The sequence below is a fragment of the Crocuta crocuta genome, unplaced genomic scaffold, assembly GCF_008692635.1.
Source record: "Crocuta crocuta isolate KB4526 unplaced genomic scaffold, BGI_CrCroc_1.0 scaffold127, whole genome shotgun sequence".
Lineage (NCBI taxonomy): Eukaryota > Metazoa > Chordata > Mammalia > Carnivora > Hyaenidae > Crocuta > Crocuta crocuta.
The window spans coordinates 11,156,057-11,180,096 of NW_027532008.1; the positions used below are offsets into that span (position 1 = coordinate 11,156,057).

The window sequence follows — 24,040 nt, forward strand, 5'->3', positions numbered from 1 at the left end:
AATTTTATTTCTTATTCCTGATTCACATTGAGCNACCCAGGTGCCCCGAGATCTGCATTTCTAATTGTATGTTCATATTGCTGCAGAGATACACAGAAGCTTCATATCTAGTCAGCTAAAAGTGGGATTCAGTGGTTTCCCTAAATTTTCTCCTTTCCATAATTTAGTTAATGGCATAATCATTCTCTCAGTAACACAAGCTTGAATTCTTGGATTTATCCTCAATTCCTCTTATTCCTTCAATAACAAAAGTCAGATCTTGTTGATCTGTCCGTCTCTGCAATTTCTCTCATATCTTTCCTTATTTTTCCCATTACTCACATTTATGAGCTAATCATTCTACTTTCCCTAAATCTTTTCTAAATGGTCTTGCATAAATAAGAAGTTCGGGGTGGGGAGTGCCTGGGTGGCTCAGTTGGTTAAGTGTCCAGCTTCAGCTCAGGTCATGATCTCACAGTCGTGAGTTTGAGCCCCATGTCAGGCTCTGTTCTGACATCTCAGAGCCTGGAGCCTGCTTCAGATTCTGCGTCTCCCTCTCTCTCTGCATGTCCCCCACTAGCACTCTGTCTCTCTCAAAAATAAATAAACATTAAAAAAATTAAAGAAGTTCAGGTTCTTTGTCTGAACCTGGACTAGACACTGTTGGCAACCATCTCTAAAACTGGGGACAGTGCCACCTCCTGGGGCATTTGGAAATCTGTTAGGTGATTGTTCAGTTGTTTGATTGGATAGCACTGTGTGCATTTAGTAGGCAAGGACCAGGGGTGCTCAGTGTCCTGCAGGGAATGGGCCATTCCTACACAAACAGAATGGACCCGCTCAAAATGACGGGAGTCCCTGATGGGAACCACTGCAAGTCTGAAGCATCAGACCAGTCTCGTCACTCCTCTGCTAAAAAACCTCAGCCTTTCCGCACTGATGGATAAGTTTCCACTCTCCTTGGCTTTCAGGGCCCCAGCTTACTCTTTCAGCCTGTCTCTGCCACACCCTCACACAGCCAGGCTGCACCCACATGAGACTCCTCGTGAGGTCTTACACTTCCCTGCTTGATGGCCTTGCCTGGATGCCCTGATTTCCCTTCTCCCTTTCTTCCTGGTTCCTTGTTCGTCCCTGGACTTGTTTGCCCATTGTTAATGGACTAACATGTTCTCTCCTCTAAAACCCATCTCAGAGATAAACCCAAAAGCCGCCTCTTCACAAACCTCTCTCAAGTTCCCTGCCATGGAGATTAAGGTCTTTTTTTCCTCTGCTTATATGCCCCTAAAACACTCTTCTTGCCTTTTATTACCATCTGTCTGTCGCCATAATTGTCTGTGTCAGAGAGGCTGCATGTGAAGGACAGTTTTCAAACTTAGGAAGCAAGTTCCTTGGCTCTTATCTTTTTATTTTTAAAATATTTTTTATTTTTAATCTCTATGCCCCATTGTGGGGCTCAAAATTCACAACCCCAAGATCAAGAGTTAACACGTTCCACCAACTGAGTCAGCCAGGCACTCCTCCTTGGCTCTTCTAACCCACATCTCATCTGTAAAATGTGTATAGCAAATTCTCTTTATGCCACAGGGTTGCTAGGTAATTCAATCAAGGGAACACTTGCAAAAATATGTTTCATTTTATTTTTTAAAAAAATTTTAAATGTTTATTTATTTTTGAAAGAAAGAGACAGAGCATAAACAGGGGAGGGGCAGAGAGAGAGGGAGACATAAAAATCGAAGCAGGCTCCAGGCTCTGAGCTGTCAGCACAGAGCCTGATATGGGGCTCAAACCCACAAGCTGTGAGATTGTGACCTGAGCTTAAGTCAAACACTCCACCGACTGAGCCACACAGGCGTCCCACAAAAATATCTTTTAAACTGCAGAGTGATAGGGTGATGAAGAGGTCTCTTCCACAAATGGTTGTCTCTTGAGGACAAACAGGTTCCAGGCCTTAGATATCCATGCGCCCTCACAATCCTTCGTTCATAGTTGAAATCTATCTTGAATAGATTTCAATAGATTTGAATCTATTTGAATTCTGTGAAATTAAGTATAACAATAGCAGTACAGCTTCTCTCCTGTGTAAAAGTTTGGGACAGAAAGGCAGGGGAAGTAAAATGAAGCCAGTTTTCCTAACTTTGGTGAGTGTGTGCATGACCCATCATGCAAGCCTTGACTAACAGTGAAAGTCCTTTTCAGGTGAATATAGGGATCTGTTGAGTCTCCAGCATCATGCTTTTTGTATTTCAGTTTAGGCTGCAAATAGGGTCAGGTCATGTCATACCCATGCTAGTTGTGCTCCTGTAGTAGCCAAGCAGGCCCAAACTGGGTAAGCAGCCTTGCTTGTTCCATAGTTATGTAATTACAGGCCTTATCAAACATGTCCTGGCTTGTAGACGTGAGACACTGACAGCGTAGTCTTCTCTGAGCATGAGATACACGCCTCAGGACCTTTCCCTGGAAACAAGTGTGAAACAAAAGAGAATTTAACATCTGAATGTGCAAAAGTTAAAGTTCAGTAAACATTTCTGGAGTGACTCCCAGGCATCATGGGAAGTCAGAAACAACTTGAAGACCTTGCACTAGAGAGAAGCATACTACAGTAGGGAAGTGTTTAGAACTCCAAGGAACTGCTTGCTTGCTGTGTGTTAATATGAATATTTGACTTGTCTCTAAGTAGGGATTATTAGATATTAACTGGAAATGTATGTTTTGCAATAGTGGTTCATGGAGCAATCAAGTCATTTCAGAAAATTTGAAGAAATGTAGCAATTAGAATAAGCATTCTTTTTTAAGTTTGTTTATTTTGAGAGAAATGGATAGCACAGGATGGGAGAGGGGCAGAGAGAGAGAGAGAGAGAGAGAGAGAGAGAGAGAGAGAGAATCTCAAGCAGGTTCCATGCTGCCAGCCCAGAGCCTGATGTGGGGTTTGAACCCACGAAACCGTGAGATCATGACCTGATCTAAAACCAAGAGTTGGACATCTAACCAAATGAGCCACCCAGGTGCCCCTAGAAAAAGCATTCTTGGTGTTACTTCTTAGAGTATTCATACTGTAGTATGAACTGTAACTTTTGTATTGTACATTCCAGTGGTCTAGATGTTTTGGAAAGAAAACTATTTGAGTGGCAAATGTGTTAAAAGGGAAATGACTATCTGAGCACTGGTATTTGCTTAAATTCTTAATTTTTTCCAAAAGGCCCATTGAACTTGTTGAGTCTCCTAACCTCACCCCCCAGACCAACATGCAGGTGTCTTAAATAAAAATAGACAATAAACAAAAGTTTAGTAGAATGCTTAAAGTATTTGAGTGTATTATTGATGGGCGTTTTCTCATTCCATTATGTTGGAGTTCTAAACATAGCTGCCCAAATTGACTTACTCTCTAAGATTCCTCTCTAATTAACTGATAGACATTGAGAAAACACTGTGTGAAACTTGTCATTTTAGTCCTGCTAGCTTTGCATAGTTTGGCCTGTGCCTTCCTCTTCCAGAAGCCTTTGTTTTTTCAAAGAGAAGCAGGAGAATGCCGATTGCCTTATTTTAGTGTAGGATTAAAATACATGTGGCAAGGACCTCATGGGGCCCAGCTGTTGGCTAAGTTTTCAGTCCAAATAGAGAAGAAGAATGTTTGCTACCTCTGAAAAATAAAGGCACTGTGCTCCTTTGCTATATGAAGGAAGCAGCTGTGAAAAGTTGATTTTTGAAGAACAGGGAGTCATAAATGAGCCCTTGACTCTCAGTTATGAAATCACAGATTTGTCTTTTTTTTTTTAAATGTTTTATTTATTTCTGAGAGAGAGAGAAAGACAATTTGAACAGGGGAGGGTCAGAGAGAGAGGGAGACAGAATCTGAAGCAGGCTCCAGCCTCTGAGCTGTCAACACAGAGCCCGACGTGGGGCTCGAACCCACGAACTGTGAGATCATGACCTGAGCTGAAGTCAGACACTTAGCCGACTGAGCCACCCAGGTGCTCCCAGATTTGTCTTGTTAAACATTAGTATAATGACACACAATAAGGTTTCAAAGCCATAGGACATTATTAATTTATTTTCCATAAGTATGGGTTATCGAGAAGAAAAGAATATTCTTTTATGCCTGAAACCAGTTGGAGTAGCTAGTTCAAGAAAGATACAAGAAGACCAAGATATCTGAAGCTCAGCTCCTTTAGTGGAGATTGAAATGTGGCTCCAGCAATTATCCTTTTTGTTTGTCTGATATCAGCTAACCTCGATCCTTCATTATTTGCAGTTCTTTTTTTTAAATGTTTATTCATTTATTTTTGAGAGAGACTGCATGCATACATATGTGTGCAAGCAGGGGAGTGTCAGAGAGAGAGGGAGAGAGAAAGAATCCCAAGCAGAAGAGCCTGACACAGGGTTCAAACTCAACTGTGAGATCATGACCTGAGCCGAAATCAAGAGTCAGACACTTGATTGACTGAGCCCCCCCAGGTGCCCCCTTGTTATTTGCAGTTCTTAACCAATCTGAAATAGGAGCATTGGAGTTTCGTAGGATTTTACTTCTTAAGAGAGTTTCTTGTTAGGATGTGGATTTTATATTTGAGAGGGGGAGGGGCAGAGGGAGAGGGAGGGAGAGAATCCCAAGCAGGCTCCACTCCCAGCCGGGAGTCTGATGCAGGGCTCCTCTCATGAACCAAACCGTGAGATCATGACCTGAACCAAAATCAAGAGTCAGATGCTTAACCTACTGAGCCACCTGGGCACCCCTGGGATATGGATTTTAAAACTGATACAGATTAGAAGTTATTTTCAAAGGTAAAGAAAGTTAGTGGAAAGTATAAGATCATTTAAATCTTCACATACTGTAGCATGTCTGTTAATTTGAAAAGTCTGCAGCTCCGTTGTACAGTGTCAGAGGTCAAGATGATTTGGATCTGTGCCTTCCACTGGCTGAGGTCACTGTGTGTAAGTGACTAAATACACTGTTGTGATACCTCTTAGCTCCTGCAGTTTCTGACTTGGCCTTTCTAGTGTATGAGATTGCTTCAAGCGCCTGTGGGGCAGACTGATTTAAGGAAGAAAAAAAAAGGAGGGTTATTCCCAGAGCTAGGACATGTCACAGAGATAACTATAGCAGTAGCATTTCCCTTTTTCTGAACTTAGGACTAAGTGGTGCTAGAGTTCAGAAGAGATCTTAAAAACGGAGGTGTGCTAAACTGCACTGGACCTACACATAAGCTGACTGGTCACTGAATCCGTGCACTAGTGCGCTGAATCTCTGAGTTTCTTTTCACTTTCCCCTTGCTCTTATGTGATGCTTAACTGTACCAGCCTAGCTTCACACAAACATTGAGAATTCTTTTTTCCCTACCAGTATGCATGAAATGAATGGAAAGCAAAGTTTTGCTCGGCCCTCTTCCTGAGATCCAAGATGGTAAATGCAAGTCTTTAAGGAGTGGGGTCATCATTTCCAAAGGATAGAGACTAAATGAGTTTTTTAGGGTGAAGCAAGGTGGCAGTGCCTTCTCTCCTCTAGACTTTGGCTCTGGCCCTTCCGGTTTTGGGGGAACAGCCCAGCTCTTCTCATAGTCCTTACCCCTTTTCTTTGGAATGGTGACCATCGGTGAGGGGTATATAATCATCTGATTGAAAAGGCTCTTCTCAGAGACCTTGGTGCTTTTTTAAATGTTACTTCACGGGTTTTCTATTCAGCACCAAACAGCCTGTCTTAGTGGCTTTTGGATGCAGTAGGGGCTTAATGACTTCCGTGCCTTTTCTGTCCATAGCTCGGGGACCATCCTACTTCTGAGATCCCCGAGATACACTGTGGTTTATGTGTGGTTACTTCGTGGCATTGATTAAAATTTTTTTGTCATTCTCTTCATATAAAGATGTTTTTATTAGTTCGTGCTTTAGGTTTTATTTGAAAGCAAAAGCAATATGAGGAGGGCTGGAGGAGGGAAACGAGAGGTCAGAGTGCATCTGTTAGCACTGACTGTTTCTGCCTAGCCCTGGAGGGTGAGGATGCAGGTTTGAGTTAATTGTGCGGCGGTACTGAAATTTTACCCATTGAGCACCCATAATCTGAAATCTTGTGTGCTCTTGCTGGAATTAGACGGTCTTATTTAATGGTGTGTTGTCAATTTGCTTAGTGTTCTCAGAAATAATATTTCTATAGCTTTTCTCTGAGCCACCTTTTATTTTACTTTATTAAGTTTGTTTATTTATTTTTCATAATCTCCACACCCAACATGGGGCCCAAACTCACAACCCTAAGATCAAGAGTTGCACGTTCCTCCAGCTATCAGCCAGGTGCCCCTCTCTGGATCTTATTTTAAAGAGTAATGTGATTTAACCAATCTGAAGACAAGAGGCTGGTTGTAGAAAATTGCCTGGCCACAGAGTTACAGAATGGCTGAAATTACTGATTTTTGAAAGATAAATGTTACAGTTAAGACATTAGAGGGGCTTCAGAATTAAACATCGATTATGCATTTATTTTTTTCTAGGTGCATGCTATTATGATGCTAATCAATCTATGTACGTATTTGGAGGCTGTACCCAGAGCAGCTGCAATGCTGCCTTCAATGACCTCTGGAGACTTGACCTAAACAGCAAAGAATGGATCCGACCTTTGGCTTCAGGTAAGAGATAAAGTGCTGATCTTTGCCTTCTTACCAGGTAACTCCCTTTGCATGGAAATTCCATTAGATCTGTTTTGGTGTTGCTCTCTGGTACTAGGGCCCCCAGTGAAATTTGTGTAAATGCTAAAAATGATGTATTTGTATAAGATCTTTGACTTAAAAAAAGTTATATTTTGTTATTAGTATTGGTGCCCTGCCAGAGTTACTGTACTACTGTGTGAATTCATTTGTGTGGTTTTCTCAAGTACTTGCACTGGTGTGATGTGCTTTTTGGTATGAAGTTGAAGCAAGCGGAAACACAGCGTCGTGAGAACGGTAGTTGACTGACAGAGGCTGTTGTTCCAGGGCTAAGATCTCTGAATATCTTTTGTTGTTGCCTGCGCAGATATCTGGGGAGTGGAGGGAACATGCCTCTGCTGGTTGCTCTTAACAGCTCAGGAACGTGGGAAGGTTCTCCAGCAGGTACATTCCTGCACAGTCCCACTGTGCCGAAATTCCGGCAGAAAGAAACTAGATTGTTTTCTTTTTTTAAAAAAAAATTTTTTGTTAATGTTTATTCATTTTTGAGAGACAGAGCATAAGTGGGGGAGGGGCAGAGAGAGAGGGAGACACAGAATCTGAAGCAGGCTCCAGGCTCTGAGCTGTCAGCACAGAGCCTGTCTCAGGGCTTGAACTCACGAACTGTGAGGTCATGACCTGAGCTGAAGTTGGCCGCATAACCAATTGAGCCACCCAGGAGCCTGATTATTTTTCTTTTTTTTTGATTTAACCTTTCGGGGATTTGTTTTTGCACTCTTGGGGAGGACAGCCGTAAGACTGAAAGGTCTGGTGTGATGGAGAAAGAGTGCACTGAGCGTAAAGTACTCTGCTAGATTGGTTGACAAGCTTTTCCGAGACATTCATGTGGCTTTTCAAGATTGGAATTCACTCTGGGGCACCTGGGTGGCTCAGTCAATTGGGCGGCTGACTTCGGCTCAGGTCATGATCTCACAGTTTGTGGGTTCGAGCCCCACGTTGGGCTCTGTGTTGACAGCTAGCTCAGAGCCTGGAGCCTGCTTCAGATTCTGTCTCCCTCTCTCTCTCTGACCCTCCCCTGCTCACGCTGTCTCTCTCTTTCAGAAATGAATAAAATATTAAAAATTTTTTTTAAAAGATTGGAATTCACTCTAAGACTCAGGAGACTCAGGTTTTCCTTGGGCAGATTCCTTACTCGTTTAGGTCTTGATTTATTACTTTGATTACTACATGGGAAGCGACGTGGCATAGTAGAAAGGCCCCTGGGCTAAGAGTGAAGAGACCTGAGTTTCATTCCCTGGCATAATAGCCAGTTCTCCGTGTATCAGTGAACAGGGGACTGCACCTCTCTGGGACAAATATGGAGTAGGACTAGATGATTCTGTTTTCAAATGACTACTTTTTGCTTCTCTTTTTTTCTGTAATGACTGCTATGAATGGCTAGGGCTTAAAGCCTTTTCAAGAGAGGAAGCTATATTTTGCTTCCCCAAAGCTATAAGCTCCTGTTCCTTCCCCTGCCCTACACAACTCTAGGAGGCAGGAGCCTACTGACAACAGGCAGGGACAGGCGGGGCTGGGTTTGTACAGCCGAGATTCTTTATTAAAATCATTGGAAAGAAGACCAAGCGTTAATCTTAAAACTTTTGGAAGTTAGTACTACTTCAGCGCCCTCAGAATTGTGTACTTTGGAGAGTGTCTTTTTCTAGCCCTTTGTCCCCTATTGCACTTAGAGCAATATTGATTAATACTTGGAATCACAGACCTAAAATGTAGAGGATCTCTTCAACGTAAGCACCCTCCTGTTGCCCGTACGTGGTGTCCGGGCCGTTTCAGAGCAATTCTGACTCTTCCAGGCACAGAATGCTAGTAACGCCCCTTCCCTTTTTGTAACCAAGCTCTGTGCTTTTGATACTTTGGCCTGGGGGTTGGTGTTCCTTTTAGAATTGGAGCCCTGGACTGTGGGACCTTCCTAGCGTACTGCTAACTACTGTGCTTATTTTCCCTTATTTCCCTCTGTAAGGTAGACGTGGGACTTTTTTATTTAAACCACTAAGGGTGTGTTTTGAGATCCTCAAGGTAGAAATGTCAAAGAAATAACTGACTTTAAAAATACAATGGTAGACTTTCCTTTTATAAAACATAGAAGCTCCTGAAGGCTTAATTTTCTAACAAAGTGTCTCAAAGAATCTGCTTGTCACTTCACTGTCATCTACAATTAGAGCCTAGTTTTCGAGGGAGGGAAACAGTTTTTTGAAATGTCTACTTTTTTAAACAAACAAGCACTAGCTTTTAATAAAGAATCCTATGAGATTCTCCTTCAGGCAGGAATCCCATGGGAAGATTGCCTCAGGACATGTTTCTGTATGCTGTCTGGAGTCCCAGCCACAATGACTTCCTCACTGAACCGTCAGTGAGTCTTTCTGAACAACAGGCATTGTTGATACAACAGTTGGTGTGCCTGACTCACCCGTTCTCGGGCACGGAGGTGGGCAGGCTGGAAGGTGACTGAGGGGAGGCCGTCACCTGTGGAGCCTCCTTACTTGTATTCATAGGCGGAGAGATTTAAAGCAATAACCTAAACAGCGTTCAGTCTTTGCAAGTATAGCCGTGTGGAGAGTGGCAGACAAGCAGTGGGGAGTTTCCTTTGGAACAGAGCGCCTTCTGGAGGGTGCTACTGCACCACGTGTCTTTTTCCTTGTTTACTGGCTGACAGCGCACGAGACAGGAGCCCCCTCGCGTGGGGTGGTACCCCAGCCAGCTCAGGCTGCCACAGCAAAGTACCGTAGATGAGGAGCTTGCACGACAGAACTGTATTTCTCACAGTCCTGGAGGTGAGGGGTCTAAGATCAGGGAGCCTGTGAGGGTGGTCTTCTGGGCTTGCAGACGCTGCCCTCCTGCTCCGTCCTCATCTGGCAGAGGCAGAGCTCTGGCGGCTCGCCCTCTTAGGAGAGCACCGGTCCCATCTTAAGGGCCCCCGCTTTGTGACTTCATCCAAATCTGATTCATCTCCCAAAGGTCCCATCTCCAAAGGCCATCACCTTGGGGTTGGGGCTTCAACAGATGAACCTTGAGAGGACACAGCTCCGTCCCTAACCACTGGGATTCACGTGACTTGCCTCTGAATCCTTGTTGTTGTTCCTTCTGCAGTGATAGAAGCGCTTCGTCCAGAGGGAGCGTCGTGGTGACAGGTGCTAGAACGACAGCTCTTCTGGCTGAGCCAGCCCTGCCTACAGCTAGTACTTCTCAGGTGTTTCCAGTGAGGTGCTTCCCCTCCCTTTCACAGCTGCTCTTGTAGCCCCTCCCCTCGTGAAGCATATCTTGGAACCTGGAATTGGGGGCGGGGACAAAAATAAGGAAGCAAATTATTACAAAGTATGGAGGAAACAAGGAGTGAGCCAGAATAAGAGGGACAGAGCTACTTTAAACAGGAGGCAACTTTTTTTTTTTTTTTTTTTTTTTGCTGAGATTTGGAGGATGAAGAGTAGAAAACATGAGGCCAGCATGTGCAGAGGCTCTGGGGCAGCAAAGAATAGCACATGTAAGGGGACCTGAAAGCAGACCTTTGTGGACATAGCATGCTAAGCAAGGAGCAGAGTGGCACAGGTGGAGCTGACTCATTCACACCCCAGCGTCTGAGAGATTTTGAGATTTTAAGCGGAGGCATATGATCCATTTTACATTTTAAAGAACACTTTTGCTGCTATTCAGGAAATGGATTGAAGAAGGCAAGAAGACGAAGCCGAGAGAACAGCTAGGAGACCATCGCACGGCACGGGTGAGGGGATGTGGCGACTTGGACTAGAGTCCTAGGAGTAGAGAAAGAGGGAAGCGGATGACTTGGAGTTGCAGTTCTGATAAAATCCACAGGACTTCTGGATGGATTGGTTGTGGGAGGGTCAGGGGGCCAGTCAAGGCTGACTCACGCTTCAGGTTTGACAGCTGGGTGGGCCCGCTTGCTAAAATGGACAATAAATATTTGGAGAAGTCTAATTTTTTTATTTCTTTACACATTTAAGTGGTAGTATCAAGTGATTAGTTATGAGAGTTTGATGTTTAAAATAGAGTGCGTGACTTCCCGTAAATGACAGCACAATCCTTCCTTTTCTTCCGTTAACTCTACTCCCATTCTTCATGTGTTCTTGCAGCAAATATTTATGGATTTCCTACTCTGTGCCTGGTATTCTTTTATTTTTTTATTTTTTTATTTTTCCCTGGTATTCTTTTAGATGCTGGGGATATATGAATGAATAAAACAGACAAAAATCTGCTCCAAATGGAGATCAAATCCAAATGAGGGAAGACATATTTAAAATGACAGATAACGTATGTTAGAAGATGATTAATGCTACTGAAGCAAAATTATAGCATGGTAAGGAGGGTCAGGGATAGGGAGTTATAATTACGCTGATAAGGGTAGACCTCATGGAGAAGGTAGCATTAGAGCAAAGACTTGATTGGGTACCAGAAGTGAACCAAGTGGATATCTAAGTAAAAGAACATTCCAAACAGAATAACCAGTGCAAAGATCCAGAGGTGGGAGTGTGCTTGGGATAGTCAAGGGGTAATGAGGGGGAATCAGAGTGAACAAAGGAGAATGTCCTAGGAGAGGGGGTTGACAAATAATGGACGGAAATGTGTCATACACATAAGGCTTTCAGTCTGTTGTGGGGACTTGTTCACATATTTTTAGTGAAATGACTGGTGATTTAGGTAAGAAGAGTGTATAAGAAGACAAGTTTGAGGAGACCAGCTAAGAAGTGGTAGCAGTAATCGAGGCAAGAAACACTGCCTTGGATTAGGGTGCTTAGCAGAAAATTAACAACTAGATGGATTGGACAGAGCCAGTGGGATTTGCCCATGATTTGGATGTGGAGTGTGGTAAGAGAGAGGAGTCAAGGACAGCCCCAAGGATTGTTAGCCTGGGCATTTGAACGAATGGTGTTGCCATTAACTGAGATGGGTAAGACTATGTGTGGTCAAGCTTGGCAAAGCTCAGGAGAGATGAGAAATTCAGTCTGAAACATGCTACATTTGAAACACACTTTTGGACCTCCAGGCGGAGATGTGTCTGGAGTTGCAGGGAGGCCTGCACACTCGAAACAGTTGTCTAGGTAGCCGTATGGGAGTCGTTAGCATAATGGATTCCCCGCTTGAGATTACCAGGAAAGTGAGTGAAGATAGAAGTCTAGGACACAGCAGTGGTTGGAGATCAGAGAGAGAAGGAGAAATAGCAAAAAACTAGAAAAGGTGTATGCGAAGAGGTGGGGGAAAACAGGCAAACGAGGCACCTTAGAAGCCACCAGACCTGTGAGTCTTTTCGGGACGGGAGGAGATGATCAGCCAGGTCCTACTCAGGGAAGACGTCAAGTCATTTGAGGACTTAGAGTTGTCCTTAGGTTCAGTAAAGAGTATTTTCAGTGAGTGATAAGGATGAAAATGTATTTGGAATGGTTGGGAAGAGAGGGGTTGAAGATGGGAAGTGTAAACAGTTTTTGAAGAGTTTTGCTATAAAAGAGAGCAGAGAAACCAGATGCTAAGTGGAGGGGAATGCAGATTGGAGAGGTTGGTTTTTTAAGATGGCAGATTTTAGGACATGTTCATGCTACTGGGAATGATCTAAAGGGAGGATTCGACATGGATAGAGAAGAAGGATTGTTAGAGCTTGTCCCCAAGGAGTGAGAAAGGGAGAGGATTGGCCGTGGACCGGTGCATTGACGGTTTGTCCAAAGGAGCAGGAAAGATAGTGTGATTACAGATGCTGGCGGCTGGGTACATGTGGGACCTGGTAGAAGTTCGTACTGACTGCTTTATCGCTTCGATAAAGTAACTGAGAGTGGAGCATAACAGAGGCTGTTGAACATGGCGGTGATGATGAATGTACCGTTGTCTACATTATAGTCTTTGCCAGGTATTCTCGGAAGTTGAATCCTCTACCTTCTGGTGGAGCACCTTAATCCTGTATCAGCTTGTGTTGATTCCCCAGCAAATGCCAGTTCTTGGGACAGGTCCTTCAAAAGACTAATGTTCAAACACTGTTTCTAAAATACCCTTTGGTCAGACGGAGGCTCGTTTTGGCATCTGCTTAATATGTAATAACATCATCAGTCACAGCCTTTTTTGGTTACTTTAAATCAAGCACACATTTTTACACTTAAAATTGGAGTGTTCTGATTTCCAGAACTTCTTCAAGATTAGCCCACACCCATTTACAAAAGGGGAACAAATTTCAGTTTTAGAATTTTCCACAGGGAGGAGAGTTGATCAATGATAGATCAAGATTTAAAACTCAACTTGTCGGGGCGCCTGGGTGGCTTAGTCGGTTGAGCGTCCGACTTTTGCTTAGGTCATGATCTCGCGGCTCGTGGGTTCGAGCCCCGCGTCGGGCTCTGTGCTGACGGCCAGCTCAGAGCCTGGAGCCTATTTCAGAGTCTGTGTCTCCCTCTCTCTCTGACCCTCCCCTGCTCACGCTGTCTCTCTCTCTCTCTCTCCTAGAAATAAATAAAACATTAAAAAAAAACCAACTCAACCTGTCTTCTGTTAACTAGTCCTAGAACACGGCTGATGTTCCCACTACTTTCTCCCTGTAGAATCTTATTGTCCAATACATTGTTTTGCTTCTCAGTTTCTACTCTATCAGTCACACATGAAATTCCAAGGGATGGCTTATGGTTCAGATCCTTTGTTTTAGAAAAACACTCAGGGACAGAGATACACAACCAACCTACCCTTGCCACTCCTCAGCCACTTGCCTCTGAACCTAATCCTTGATCATTTCTGTATTCACTGGGCCTCAATTCCTTCTCTGAAAGAGGAAGAGACAAGATCACTGTTCCTAAAAGTCATATAACAGATCACTTTTGTTCAGGTCACCTGGGAAGAAGCTTACTAAAATAGTAGATTCCTCTGCCTCATACCAGACTCCCCTAATCTCAAGAGGTTGGGACTAGAATGGTGGATCTACATTTATAAAAGAGAAAATATCCGGGTTGATTCTAAACCAAGCTAAATTTGGAAATCCTGGATCCCTCTAAAATCTTTTGGTTTTTCTTGTTGCACAATCCGTGACTTCACTTTGTTCTCACAGTCTGTTAGGTGAGTGTGCAGTGCGCACAGCTAGACTCCAACTTAACTGTTGTTACAGAAGGAGGGTGGCTGCTCCATGCTCTCTTAACTGCTGCTTTGTAGAAACAGCTACCTTTTACTCTGGTCAGTCGGGAGGGGCTTGCTGTCTGAGGAAATGTGTATGGATGACACCCTCAAAATGGTTTGAGGGGTGGGATGTTGGTTGTCTCAGATTCTTTAAACATACCATCTAACCATCAAACCAACCCAAATAGGTTGGCACTGCTACTATCCCCATTTTACAGATGAGGAAACTGAAGCTCAGAAAATCACCTAGTAATTTACCTAAGATCACATAGCCAATAAATGATGGAGCAGTGATTGAAACCCAAGATTTTGTCTCTAAAGTCTGTGTTCTTTCTCCTCTGCCATGCTGTGAGTAGTTTTATTTTTTTGTACTTTATTTCACATATTAAAAACTTTTTAGGGGCGCCTGGGTGGCTCAGTCGGTTAAGCGTCCGACTTCAGCTCAGGTCATGGTCTCACGGTTCGTGGGTTCAAGCCCTGCATTGGGCTCTGTGGTGACAGCTCAGAGCCTGGGGCCTGTTTCAGATTCTGTGTCTCCCTCTCTTTCTGACCCTCCCCTGCTCACTCTGTCTCTCTCTCTCTCAGAAATAAGTAAAAACATTAAAAAATTGTTTTAAATAATGAAAAAACTTTTTAAATAGACTTATTTTAGAATAGAACAGAGTTCCCATATACCCCACATCCAGTTTTCCCCTATTGTTAACATCTTGCATTAGTATAATACATTTATGACAATTAATGAACCAGTACTGATACATTGTTATTAACTAAAGTCTGTACTTTATTCTTTTTTTTTTTTTTTTTTTTTTTTTGGGGGGNGAGCAGGGGAGGGACAGAGAGAGAGGGAGACACAGAATCTAAAGCAGGCTCCAGGCTTGGAGCTGTCGGTGCAGAGCCTGACGCGGGGCTTGAACCCATAGACTGTGAGATCATGACCTGACCTGAAGTCAGACACCCAACTGACGGAACCACCCAGGCACCCCAGTTTTTATTTTTTAACTCTAATAGCTTTTTTCTGTTCCAAGATTCCATCCAGGATACATTACATTTAGTCTTTATGTCTCCTTAGATTTCTCTTGGTTGTGATAGTTTCTCAGACTTTCCTAGTTTGAGGATCTTGAGAGTTGTGAGGAGTACTGTCAGGTATTTTGTGGACTGTCATTTGTTTTGGGTTTGTCTGATGTTTCTCATGATTAGATTAGAGTTACAGGTTTGGGGGCGGAACACCACAATAGTGTCTTCAATGGCATTCTGTTGAGGGTGCATACTATGAACATGATTTTTCACCATTGATCTTAACCTCAATCACCTGGCTGAAATAGTGTTTATTAGATTTCTCTACTATAAAATTTTTCCTTTTTTTCCCCTTTCTTTAAAATTCCTTTTTCTAGTTTATTTTTCTTTCTTTTCCTGTGATTCCCTTTATTTGTAGTTGCCCTTGGTCCTTGATATTCTATTGAATTTGGGGGGAAAAACTAAGTGCTCTGGCTCTGTCTATCGTCAGACTCAGAAAAGGATAATGAGCAGTGCGTATGCCATTTGAGGAACCTTTTCACAGCTTAGAGAATTTTTAAATATCAGTATAACTTGCCTTTTCAAATTTTTTTTGGTGGGGAGCAGAATGCTGAAGACAACATCTTTTTTATTATGACATAATACATCAAGATCTTTCCAGCCATGTGGAGTCAACAGCTCTACTGGAAATAGTTTTGTTTTCATTAAAGACTGTTTGTTCCCTAAACAAATAATCACATCTTCCAAAATCACTGAGTAATCTAGCAGAAAAGCTAGTTTACTTTTGGAGTTGGGCAGGAAAAAAGAAAGAATATTGGTCATATGAGATGTCTGTGGGAAGGCCAAAGATATCCTTAAAGATGGAAAGTTCTGGAACTGCCCAGCAATAACTCTCAAGATTGTTATTGTTTCTCTTACTCTGTCAATGAGATCTTAAAAACGATGCACACGGGACTCTTGGATCCACTGATGAAGCTTTGCTGTCCTGGATCTGGTAGAAAACTTTAGTCTTAGATTCTCTACAGCTCTTTGCTGAGCCTGTGGTAGCATGCCCAGGAAATGTCAAACAAATAAGGGAGTCCGGGACTGATACCTGGCACCAGGTTTAATCAGAACAGCTAACCAGCAGAGTCTGTTTGGAAAAGTTCACCCAGTCCTTCCCATGGCTTAGGTCCCAGGTGTCAGGATTGACATTCAAATGGTTGGATGTGGAATTTTAAAAAATAACTTATTAGTGTGTTCATAGGCATTAGAATCTGCTTTGTAGCACTGTTTTTAATCTAAACACTTTATACATTTTTAAAACTTACCACTGTATGCAAACGTGCTCTGAGAATGCCAGTTCTGTGGAGATGAGAGAGAGGTAGATGCCTGTCAACTGGTAAATATGAGACCATATCACAAGAGGACTTCCAAAGACACTCCATGCTTCTGTTCTTTGTCCTGAAAACAGATCATTGACCTCACTGTCTTCATATTTTCTCTGTGGATGAGAAGGCCCAATTAATTCTACCTATGGATCTTTAGGGTTTTTAAATTTTTTTTAAGTGTTTATTTATTTTTGAGAGGGAGAGAAAAACAGTGTGTGAGCAGGTGAAAGGCAGAGAGAGGGAGACACAGAGTACGAAGCAGGCTTCAGGCTCTGAGCTGTCAGCACAGAGCCCAATGCAGAGCTCAAACTCACCAACTGCAAGATCATGACATGGGCCAAAGTCAGACACCTAACCAACTGAGCTGCGCAGGCACCCCCCTTTCTAAAAATGTTAATGTTTATTTATTTATTTTAATTTTTTAAAAAGCATTTATTTTAATTTTGAGAGACCGAGCACGAGAAGGGGAGGGGCAGAGAGAGAGGGAAACACAGAGCCTGACGCGGGGCTCAAACGCACGAATCATGAGATCATGACCTGAGCTGAAGTCAGCCGCTTAACTGACTAAGCTACCCAGGCGCCCCTCACGTTTATTTATTTGGGGGGGGGTGGGGGGTGGGCACAGGCTCTGTGCTGACAGCAGAGGCCCCAGTGCGGGGCCCGAACTCACAAACCATGAGATCATGACCTGAGCCGAAGTCGGACGCTTAGCTGACTGAGCAGCCTGGATCTTTTCTTAATTATCAAATGTCTTGATTGCCAAAATGTATTAAAATCTGTCCATGTTGAAAATTCTGCACCCTTTAACTTTTATTTCCTTTGTCCAGCTCATGAACTTTTCTGTCCTTTCTTAAAACTCTATAAACCTTTTCTTACTTTATTTTATGTATTTATTTTGAGAGAGAGAGAGAGCAGGGGGCAGGCAGAGAGAGAGGGGGAGAGAATCCCAAGAAGGCTCCACACTATCAGCACAGAGCCAAACACGGGGCTCAACCCCACAAACTGTGAGATCATGACCTGAGCCAAAGTTGGATTCTTAACTGACTGAGCCACCTGGGCACCCTTACCTTTTCTTATTTTAGGTAGAAGTCTGAGTGTCACTGAGCATAAGCAGTGACTTTCCTTAGAATTCTGAGCTTTCGTATCTGTACTGCTATCCTGTCTGCCTACCATCTTGACAGGCAGTTTTTGGTTGCTCTGCATTTCTTGTGCAGTAAAACTCTCAGACCATCCAGTGTTACAGTTTTTCTCAGGTGTCCACATAAACCCACCACCACAAATAGCACTTGGTGTTTTATGAGCACAGTAAACTTCATTTTGTGTGATGCCTTATCCCTATCTCCAATGCTACATAGATTTATTAATTTTATTTTGTGTCCTGAATGAAATTGCAGAAGGCTGATCCCATGTGAGGGAACACAGAAAATACTACCCTAGAGTCATTTCTGACTCCTTCCCTATGACACTGTTGGTTTCTAGGAGACTCGCAGTGCCTTACACCAGCTCACGCCCAGTGCATATTATTTGGCTGGTTAGTATCTGTACCATCAGGATTGGGCTGGTTTCTCAAGTTTTCCAGTTCTTGTGACTTTGAGATTTTGTAAAGAATCTGCAGCATGATTGATCTTCCTACGTGGGTGAGTGTTGTAATTGGTCATTTGTTAATTTGAAGTATCAACTTAAATTCTTAGAGACTACTATAACTTTTCAAAGCTTACAAGCTACCTCTCATCTCCTCTTTGGGAAACGAACTTTTGAAATACTGCTTTAATTAATTCTACTTTTTCAAACAAGCAGTGTGCCATTTAATAATGTTTCTGAAATTTATTGCCCAATCTGAAGAGGTTTCTTCTTGTTTGATTTCCATATATGAGTTACAGCATGGTTGCAGTTTATGTGAGTAAGATGTTCTCAAAGGCCTCACGTAATGAATTTTCTGGCAGTGGATTGGTCTTTCTGTTTACTGGTAAAAGTAGTGGCTGATGCCATGTGACAGTGGTATAAACATGAGTTACAGTTCACTTCATTCTGTCAGCTCTGACATTACCCATTCCTTTTTTCTTAATACTTTATTAAGACGTAATGTACAGGGGCGCCTGGGTGGCTCAGTCAGTTAAGCCTCCGACTTCGGCTCAGGTCATGATCTCGTGGTCCATGAATTCGAGTCCCACATCAGGCTCTGCACTGCCAGCTCAGAGCCTGGAGCCTGCTTCAGATTCTGTGTCTTCCTCCTTCTCTGCCCCTCGCCTGCTCATGCTCTGTCTCTCAAAAATAAATAAATGTTAAAAAATTGTTTTAAAAAAAGACATAATGTACATATAGTAGAATGAACAAATCTTAACACAGATTTGTTCTCTGCACAACTCAGACTTTTTAAAGTATGTATACAGCCATGTGATTATCACCCAGATCAAGATACAGAATACTCTGTCACCTCAGAAAGCTCCCTCATGCCCTTTCATGTCAATACCACGCCCCACAGAGGTAACCACCTTCTGATTTTAAGAGACTTGAGATTCGTCGTGGTCTGTGTGAGATTCATCTGTGTGGTTGCATTTATTGGGGGTTTATTCCTTTTCGTTGCTGTGGGTGTTCCATAATGTGAATATACTACTTTTTTTTTTTTTTTTAACCTATTCTGTTGATGAATTCTTGGGTTATTTCTACTTTGGAAGTAGTTGCAGTCAACATTCTTACATACATTTCTTTGTGCACACATCACTCATTTCTTACTTAGACCTGCTTGTCAACTTTAAGGAATATCCTAGGGGTGCCTGGCTGGCTCAGTCAGTAGGGCATGTGACTCTTGATCTTGGGGTTGTAAGTTTGAGCCCCACATTGAGTGTAGAGATTACTTTTAAGAAAAAAAAAAAGATATACTCTAGATACAGTGAGTATCCCAGAGAGTTCTCTATTCACTTAATCCTGCTCTACTTAGGAAGATCTGATGATATAACTAAGTATTACAGAGATTTGGGGAGGAAAGACCACTTGGCTAATAATTAAAGGTACTGCTCATAATTAGGGCCTCCCTACCTAAAATGATGGGAGGGTTGTGTTGTGAGAAGGAGGGAGGCTGAATGGTAATAACATTAAGAGCTTGGTTTTTGTGCCAGGCAAACACAGGCTTGCATCAGATCTCTGTTGCTTAGTAACGGTGACCATAAACAGGTTATGTAACATCTCATTTGCCTCACCTTTAGAATAGAGATGGTGATACCTACCTTTCATAGTTTTTGTTCAGATTACGTGCAATACAGTATTCAGATGGAGGAGGATGTAGAATCTGATTAAGTTGACACCTTTATATATACTGAAGTACTAGCTAGGGAGTGGAAAGTGGTCAGAAGTTATCAAGTTCCCAAAGCTTGAAAAGGGATTGCCTCATCCCTTTGTTTATCCATTTTCATGCCTGTATTTAGTGTTTATGCCAAGTGCTGTCCTAGCTGTGGCAGATATAGGAATGAACAAGATGCAGGTGTACTGGGGGAAGACAGACCGTAAACAAATCAGTCAATACCAAAAGAATCTAAAGCACTAAGAAGAAAATAACTGGTGATGCAAGAGAGTAGATGGAGGTGTTTAAAGTAGGTTATAAACTGCATTGAGCCAGGACTTCTGTATGGATGGATAGATTGTTAAAGGAAATCTGATTTATGAAGAGGAAAGTAGCAAACTAACGAATTTGAATTCTGTTCACAATTTGTTAGTTTATTTTTAAAGCCAGTTATGTGTTTTTATTAAGGTGATGTGCTTTTGATTAAAATGACTGTGAAGTATTTTATTTTTTAATTTATTTTATTTCTGAGAGAGAGAGAGAGAGAGAGAGAGAGAGGCAGCATGAGCAGGGGAGGGTCAGAGAGAGAGGGAGATACAGCATCCGAAGCAGGCTCCAGGCTCTGAGCTGTCAGCACAGAGCCCGATGCGGGGCTCGAACCCACAAACTGTGAGATCATGACCTGAGCTCAAGTCGGACGCTTAACCGACTGAGCCACCCAGGTGCCCCTCCTGTGAAGTATTTTAAACATTTTTCTGTTTTCATAGAAAGAAGGCACCCAGGGCTCAGACACCACTTCCATGTGCTAATCCCTGTGAAGAAGGCATAGGATGTTACTTAGGCAACTACTTTAACTTCTTTGTAATACAGTATATTACCTCCTTCCTGATCCCTGGACCCATTCCTGGTAATATTCTTTCCGAGCTGGTGATTTCTCCTGGTCTCCTCTAGCCGTTTGCAGTCCCGGAACAGCCTGGGTCTGTGATGGTCTCAGGACAGGTGAACGAGAGCAGAGCCACTGGGTTCCCCTAGGCAAGGAAGGAACCCTTCCTGTATTTATAAAGTTCAGTTGCTGGGATTTTCCAGAATACGTACTTTTCTAAGGTGAGTACACATTCTCTCCTACTGGAGAGAAGAGTGGGAAAATTTGCATAGCACAGGTCTGGGTAAACCTCAGTCTTCCAAGGGAGAGAGTAAATAAGATTATACTATATTTCAGTTTGGCTGTCTCCTGCCTAACTAGGATTTTCGTGTTTTGACACCAGGCCAGAAACTTTATGACTAGAAACATTGTTTTTATTTCTAAACAGAGCCACTTCAAAGAGTACTCACTCTCCAACCCCCATTAGAACTGCAATTAACAAGTTATCTGATTAAACTGACTGTAGGCCTCTTCCAGGAGAAATTGGATCAAAAGACCACTTGAAGTGGTAACAAGGAACTATTATTGGTTTTCATGTTGTTAATTTTTAGCTGATAAGTGCTGCCCTATTCATCAAGTGGCTTTTCTCATGGGTTTATTTAGAAGTGAAAACAATACCAATATGGAATTTCTTTTTTTTTTTTTTAAATGCCTCTGGTATATGCAGTCATACGGGATCTAAAACATTCCTCATGCCCATTACAAAAGTTCCTCTTGTTTTGGATGTTCTAGAAGTGACCCAAGGAGTGATGTTTTTAAAGATGTAGGTATAATTATAAAAGAAAATGTATGCCCTGAAGCTCGAGATCCAGACAAGCTTTTGTCTTAATATCATTGAGTTGTTTTGATACCAATCAGTAACTTTCTGGCCATGTTACAACTGAAGAACAAAATGGGGGGGGGGGGGGGGGGAAGGGGGGGGGGGGGGGGGGGGGGGGGGGGGNGGGGGTAGTGTAAGGGAGACAGCCAGGAAAGCGTTTTTGCCTCAGCCCTGCTGAGTGGCTGGCTGCCTGACACCTCCAGGGAAGGTTGTGATTGACCGGAGCCACTGCTTATCCCCACTCACACTCACGAGGGATCTATAACCATTTGGTTTCCAGGATTGGGTTTATTTCAGCATTTTCATAAGGAACAGTTCCTGCCCCTTAGGATAGAATAATCTTATTGGGAGGGTCTAAATGGATAATTTTTGGGATTTGTGCTGAGTTCTGGGATTTGAGGTGATAAAAGACCCTTCTGCCTCCAGGAGTCTCTTTAGCCCAGTATGGGAAGGGATGTGCTGGCAGAGGTCCCAAAAAAGGCCATGTCAGTGCAGAAGAATTTAGTACCGTGTTCTTTGTGAGCAACTTAAGTCTGTATTTTAGACTGAGTTTAAATAGCACACTTGACTAGAACCAAGTTCTGGAAAGCAGTTTAGAGATTCTGTAGAGACTTTACCAAAGAACGACTTTGTATTTGCTTCCTACTTTGTTTCTGTAAAATAAGCACCATATATTTGTATCTTCTGAAGGCGCCTCTATAAATGCAAAGGCTTCTTGTAGTTACTATTGGCCACATTGATGATAAATTGGAAATGTTTTCATTATCAGGGAAGAGACCGATACCTATTCCAGACAGAACCCCTGTGGTCCTTGGCTCTGTACTTTGGGGACAGTTTTGAACAGTTGGTCTTCTAGGTGTTTACAGCCCAAGACAGACTTTATAGTCAGGAATTGTAAAATGTTCTTCTCAGTTTTCTTTTGTCTCTCCATTCGTCAAATGATAAAACTGTGAAACATGCTTTTCATGTTTCCATGACAGAGTATTACCTATAAAATCAACAGATTAGAGATACACGCAGTTAAATTATAACTCCAACAGTTTTTTCTTTAAGGAATTTCTCGCTTCCTGAGTTATCAGTGCCAGCCTGTCCTCTCCTGCCCTCTAGGTTTTCTAATTCAGATGCTAATATGGTGTTCTGGGAAATGCCTTTCCAAATTATTCCTTTCCTGACCTCCGAACTCTTGCTATCAAGGTCAGTTACTTCACACACTGTCAGGACAGCTCTGTGAAGCCAACGGCTTGGTCGGCTTCCCAAGACCAGCTTGGATTGTGTCAGCAGGATTCCTGTCCCCTACGCACTGTGCACACAATCAGCTAGAGGCTCCTGGCCACTACAGAGAAGCGCCCACAGAAGAGAAACTGAGGGATGTGGTTGTTGGTCAGTCTGGTCTATCTGGTCTTGCTTTGCCCTCGAGGCCAGTTTTGTGTGAAAAGGACTCCGTGTCCTGCAGATGGAGCTCGGAGGGAGTGCCTTGCTTTGGATCTTCTCTGAGGAAGTGAGTGTATGTGAAGAGTTGCTAAACTGAAGTGGGACTGTGACCTGGAACCTCAGCACTTACCATGGAATGTCCCCTTTGGCACCTTTGCTGTAAAAGAGTTGAAAGCATCCTAGGGAAGACTTTCTGATTGCCAGATAAGAACCAGTTTAGAGTGGCTTAGCCAGTTAAGCCCCTGACTCTTGACTTTAGGCTCAGGTCATGATCCAAGAGTTCAAGCCCCATTCCAGCTCTGTGCTGACAGTGTGGAACCTGTTTGGCATTCCCTGTCTCCCTCTCTCTGTCTGCCCCTCCTCCACACATGCATGTGTGGCTCACTCTCTCTGAAAAATAAATAAACATTAAGATCTGTGAAACAAAATACATTTTTGAAAGAGAGAGAGCAGGGGAGGGGCAGAGAGAAGGAGAGAGAATCCCAAGCAGCTCTGCACTAAGCATGGAGCCTACTTGAAATTCTCTCTTCTCTTCCCCTCTCCCCCACTTGTGCATGCGTGTCCTCCCTCCCTCTGTCTCTCAAATAAAAAGTAAATTAAAATTTGAAAATTAAAAACAAAAACAAGTACCGCAACATTCTGGAATTCTGTGAACAAAGTAAAGATTTTTTCTAGTACCTTTCTTCTGGATTTATTGGTATGTTCCTGAGTCCCATGGTTAAATTTTTCATGCATATAGTTGTTTTCATACTTTACATCCTGTAAGTCCCTAATTCTTAGTCTTAAATCTTTCTATTTTCAGAGTCATGGAGAGAGCTATTAGCAAGTCACCTGTTTTGCTTTAAGTAAGTCTTAAAGTGATTTGCCTGAAAGCCAGTAGGTAGAACATGTTTTTTTCCTTTCTGTTATTTTGCAAAGTGTAAGTTCGACATAGATGAGGACAACTGGAGACTGTACGCTGAAAATGTGAGTGTTCTTTTCAGCAGCCCCACAAGCAAAGCATTTGTCAAGGAAAGCCCACTTTGGACCCTTGTCCTTACTCTGTTAACCATAATGAAGGGCTCCATATCGTCATACACTGAGCATGCTTAGAGAAAATTCTGCATTATTCCATGTTAATGTCATTTTGGAGCATTATCTAACAGCTCACTCAGCAGTGGTTTAACTCTGCAACATGGTTCTCAAAGTCCAGTCCCCAAACACGAGCATCACCTGGAGGCTTTGTTAGAAATGTAAGTTCTAGCCCCTCCACCCCCCCACCCGCANATAGGAAGTACAGAGTGAGGCCCAGCAACCTGCATTGTAACAAGTCCTCCCCCCATTTCTAACAGAAGCTGGAGTTTGAGAACTAACACTCCAGGGGGATGGTGGCTATTGTTTAGACTATTTAATAACGTTCCAATAATATTAACAAAGACTGGTCATGGTATAGAGATATAGACATAATTTTTTAGTTGT

At 42.8% G+C, this 24,040-nt stretch overlaps 1 protein-coding gene across 1 annotated transcript in view; it reads left to right on the forward strand.

Annotated features, from left to right (window-relative positions):
* Positions 1-24,040, forward strand: part of FBXO42 (F-box protein 42) — an 84,945-nt gene that overhangs the window by 47,011 nt on the left and 13,894 nt on the right. Inside the window, exon 4 of the mRNA XM_077775653.1 lies at positions 6,450-6,584. Coding sequence (XP_077631779.1) covers positions 6,450-6,584 — 135 coding nt within the window. The remainder of the gene's footprint in view (positions 1-6,449; positions 6,585-24,040) is intronic.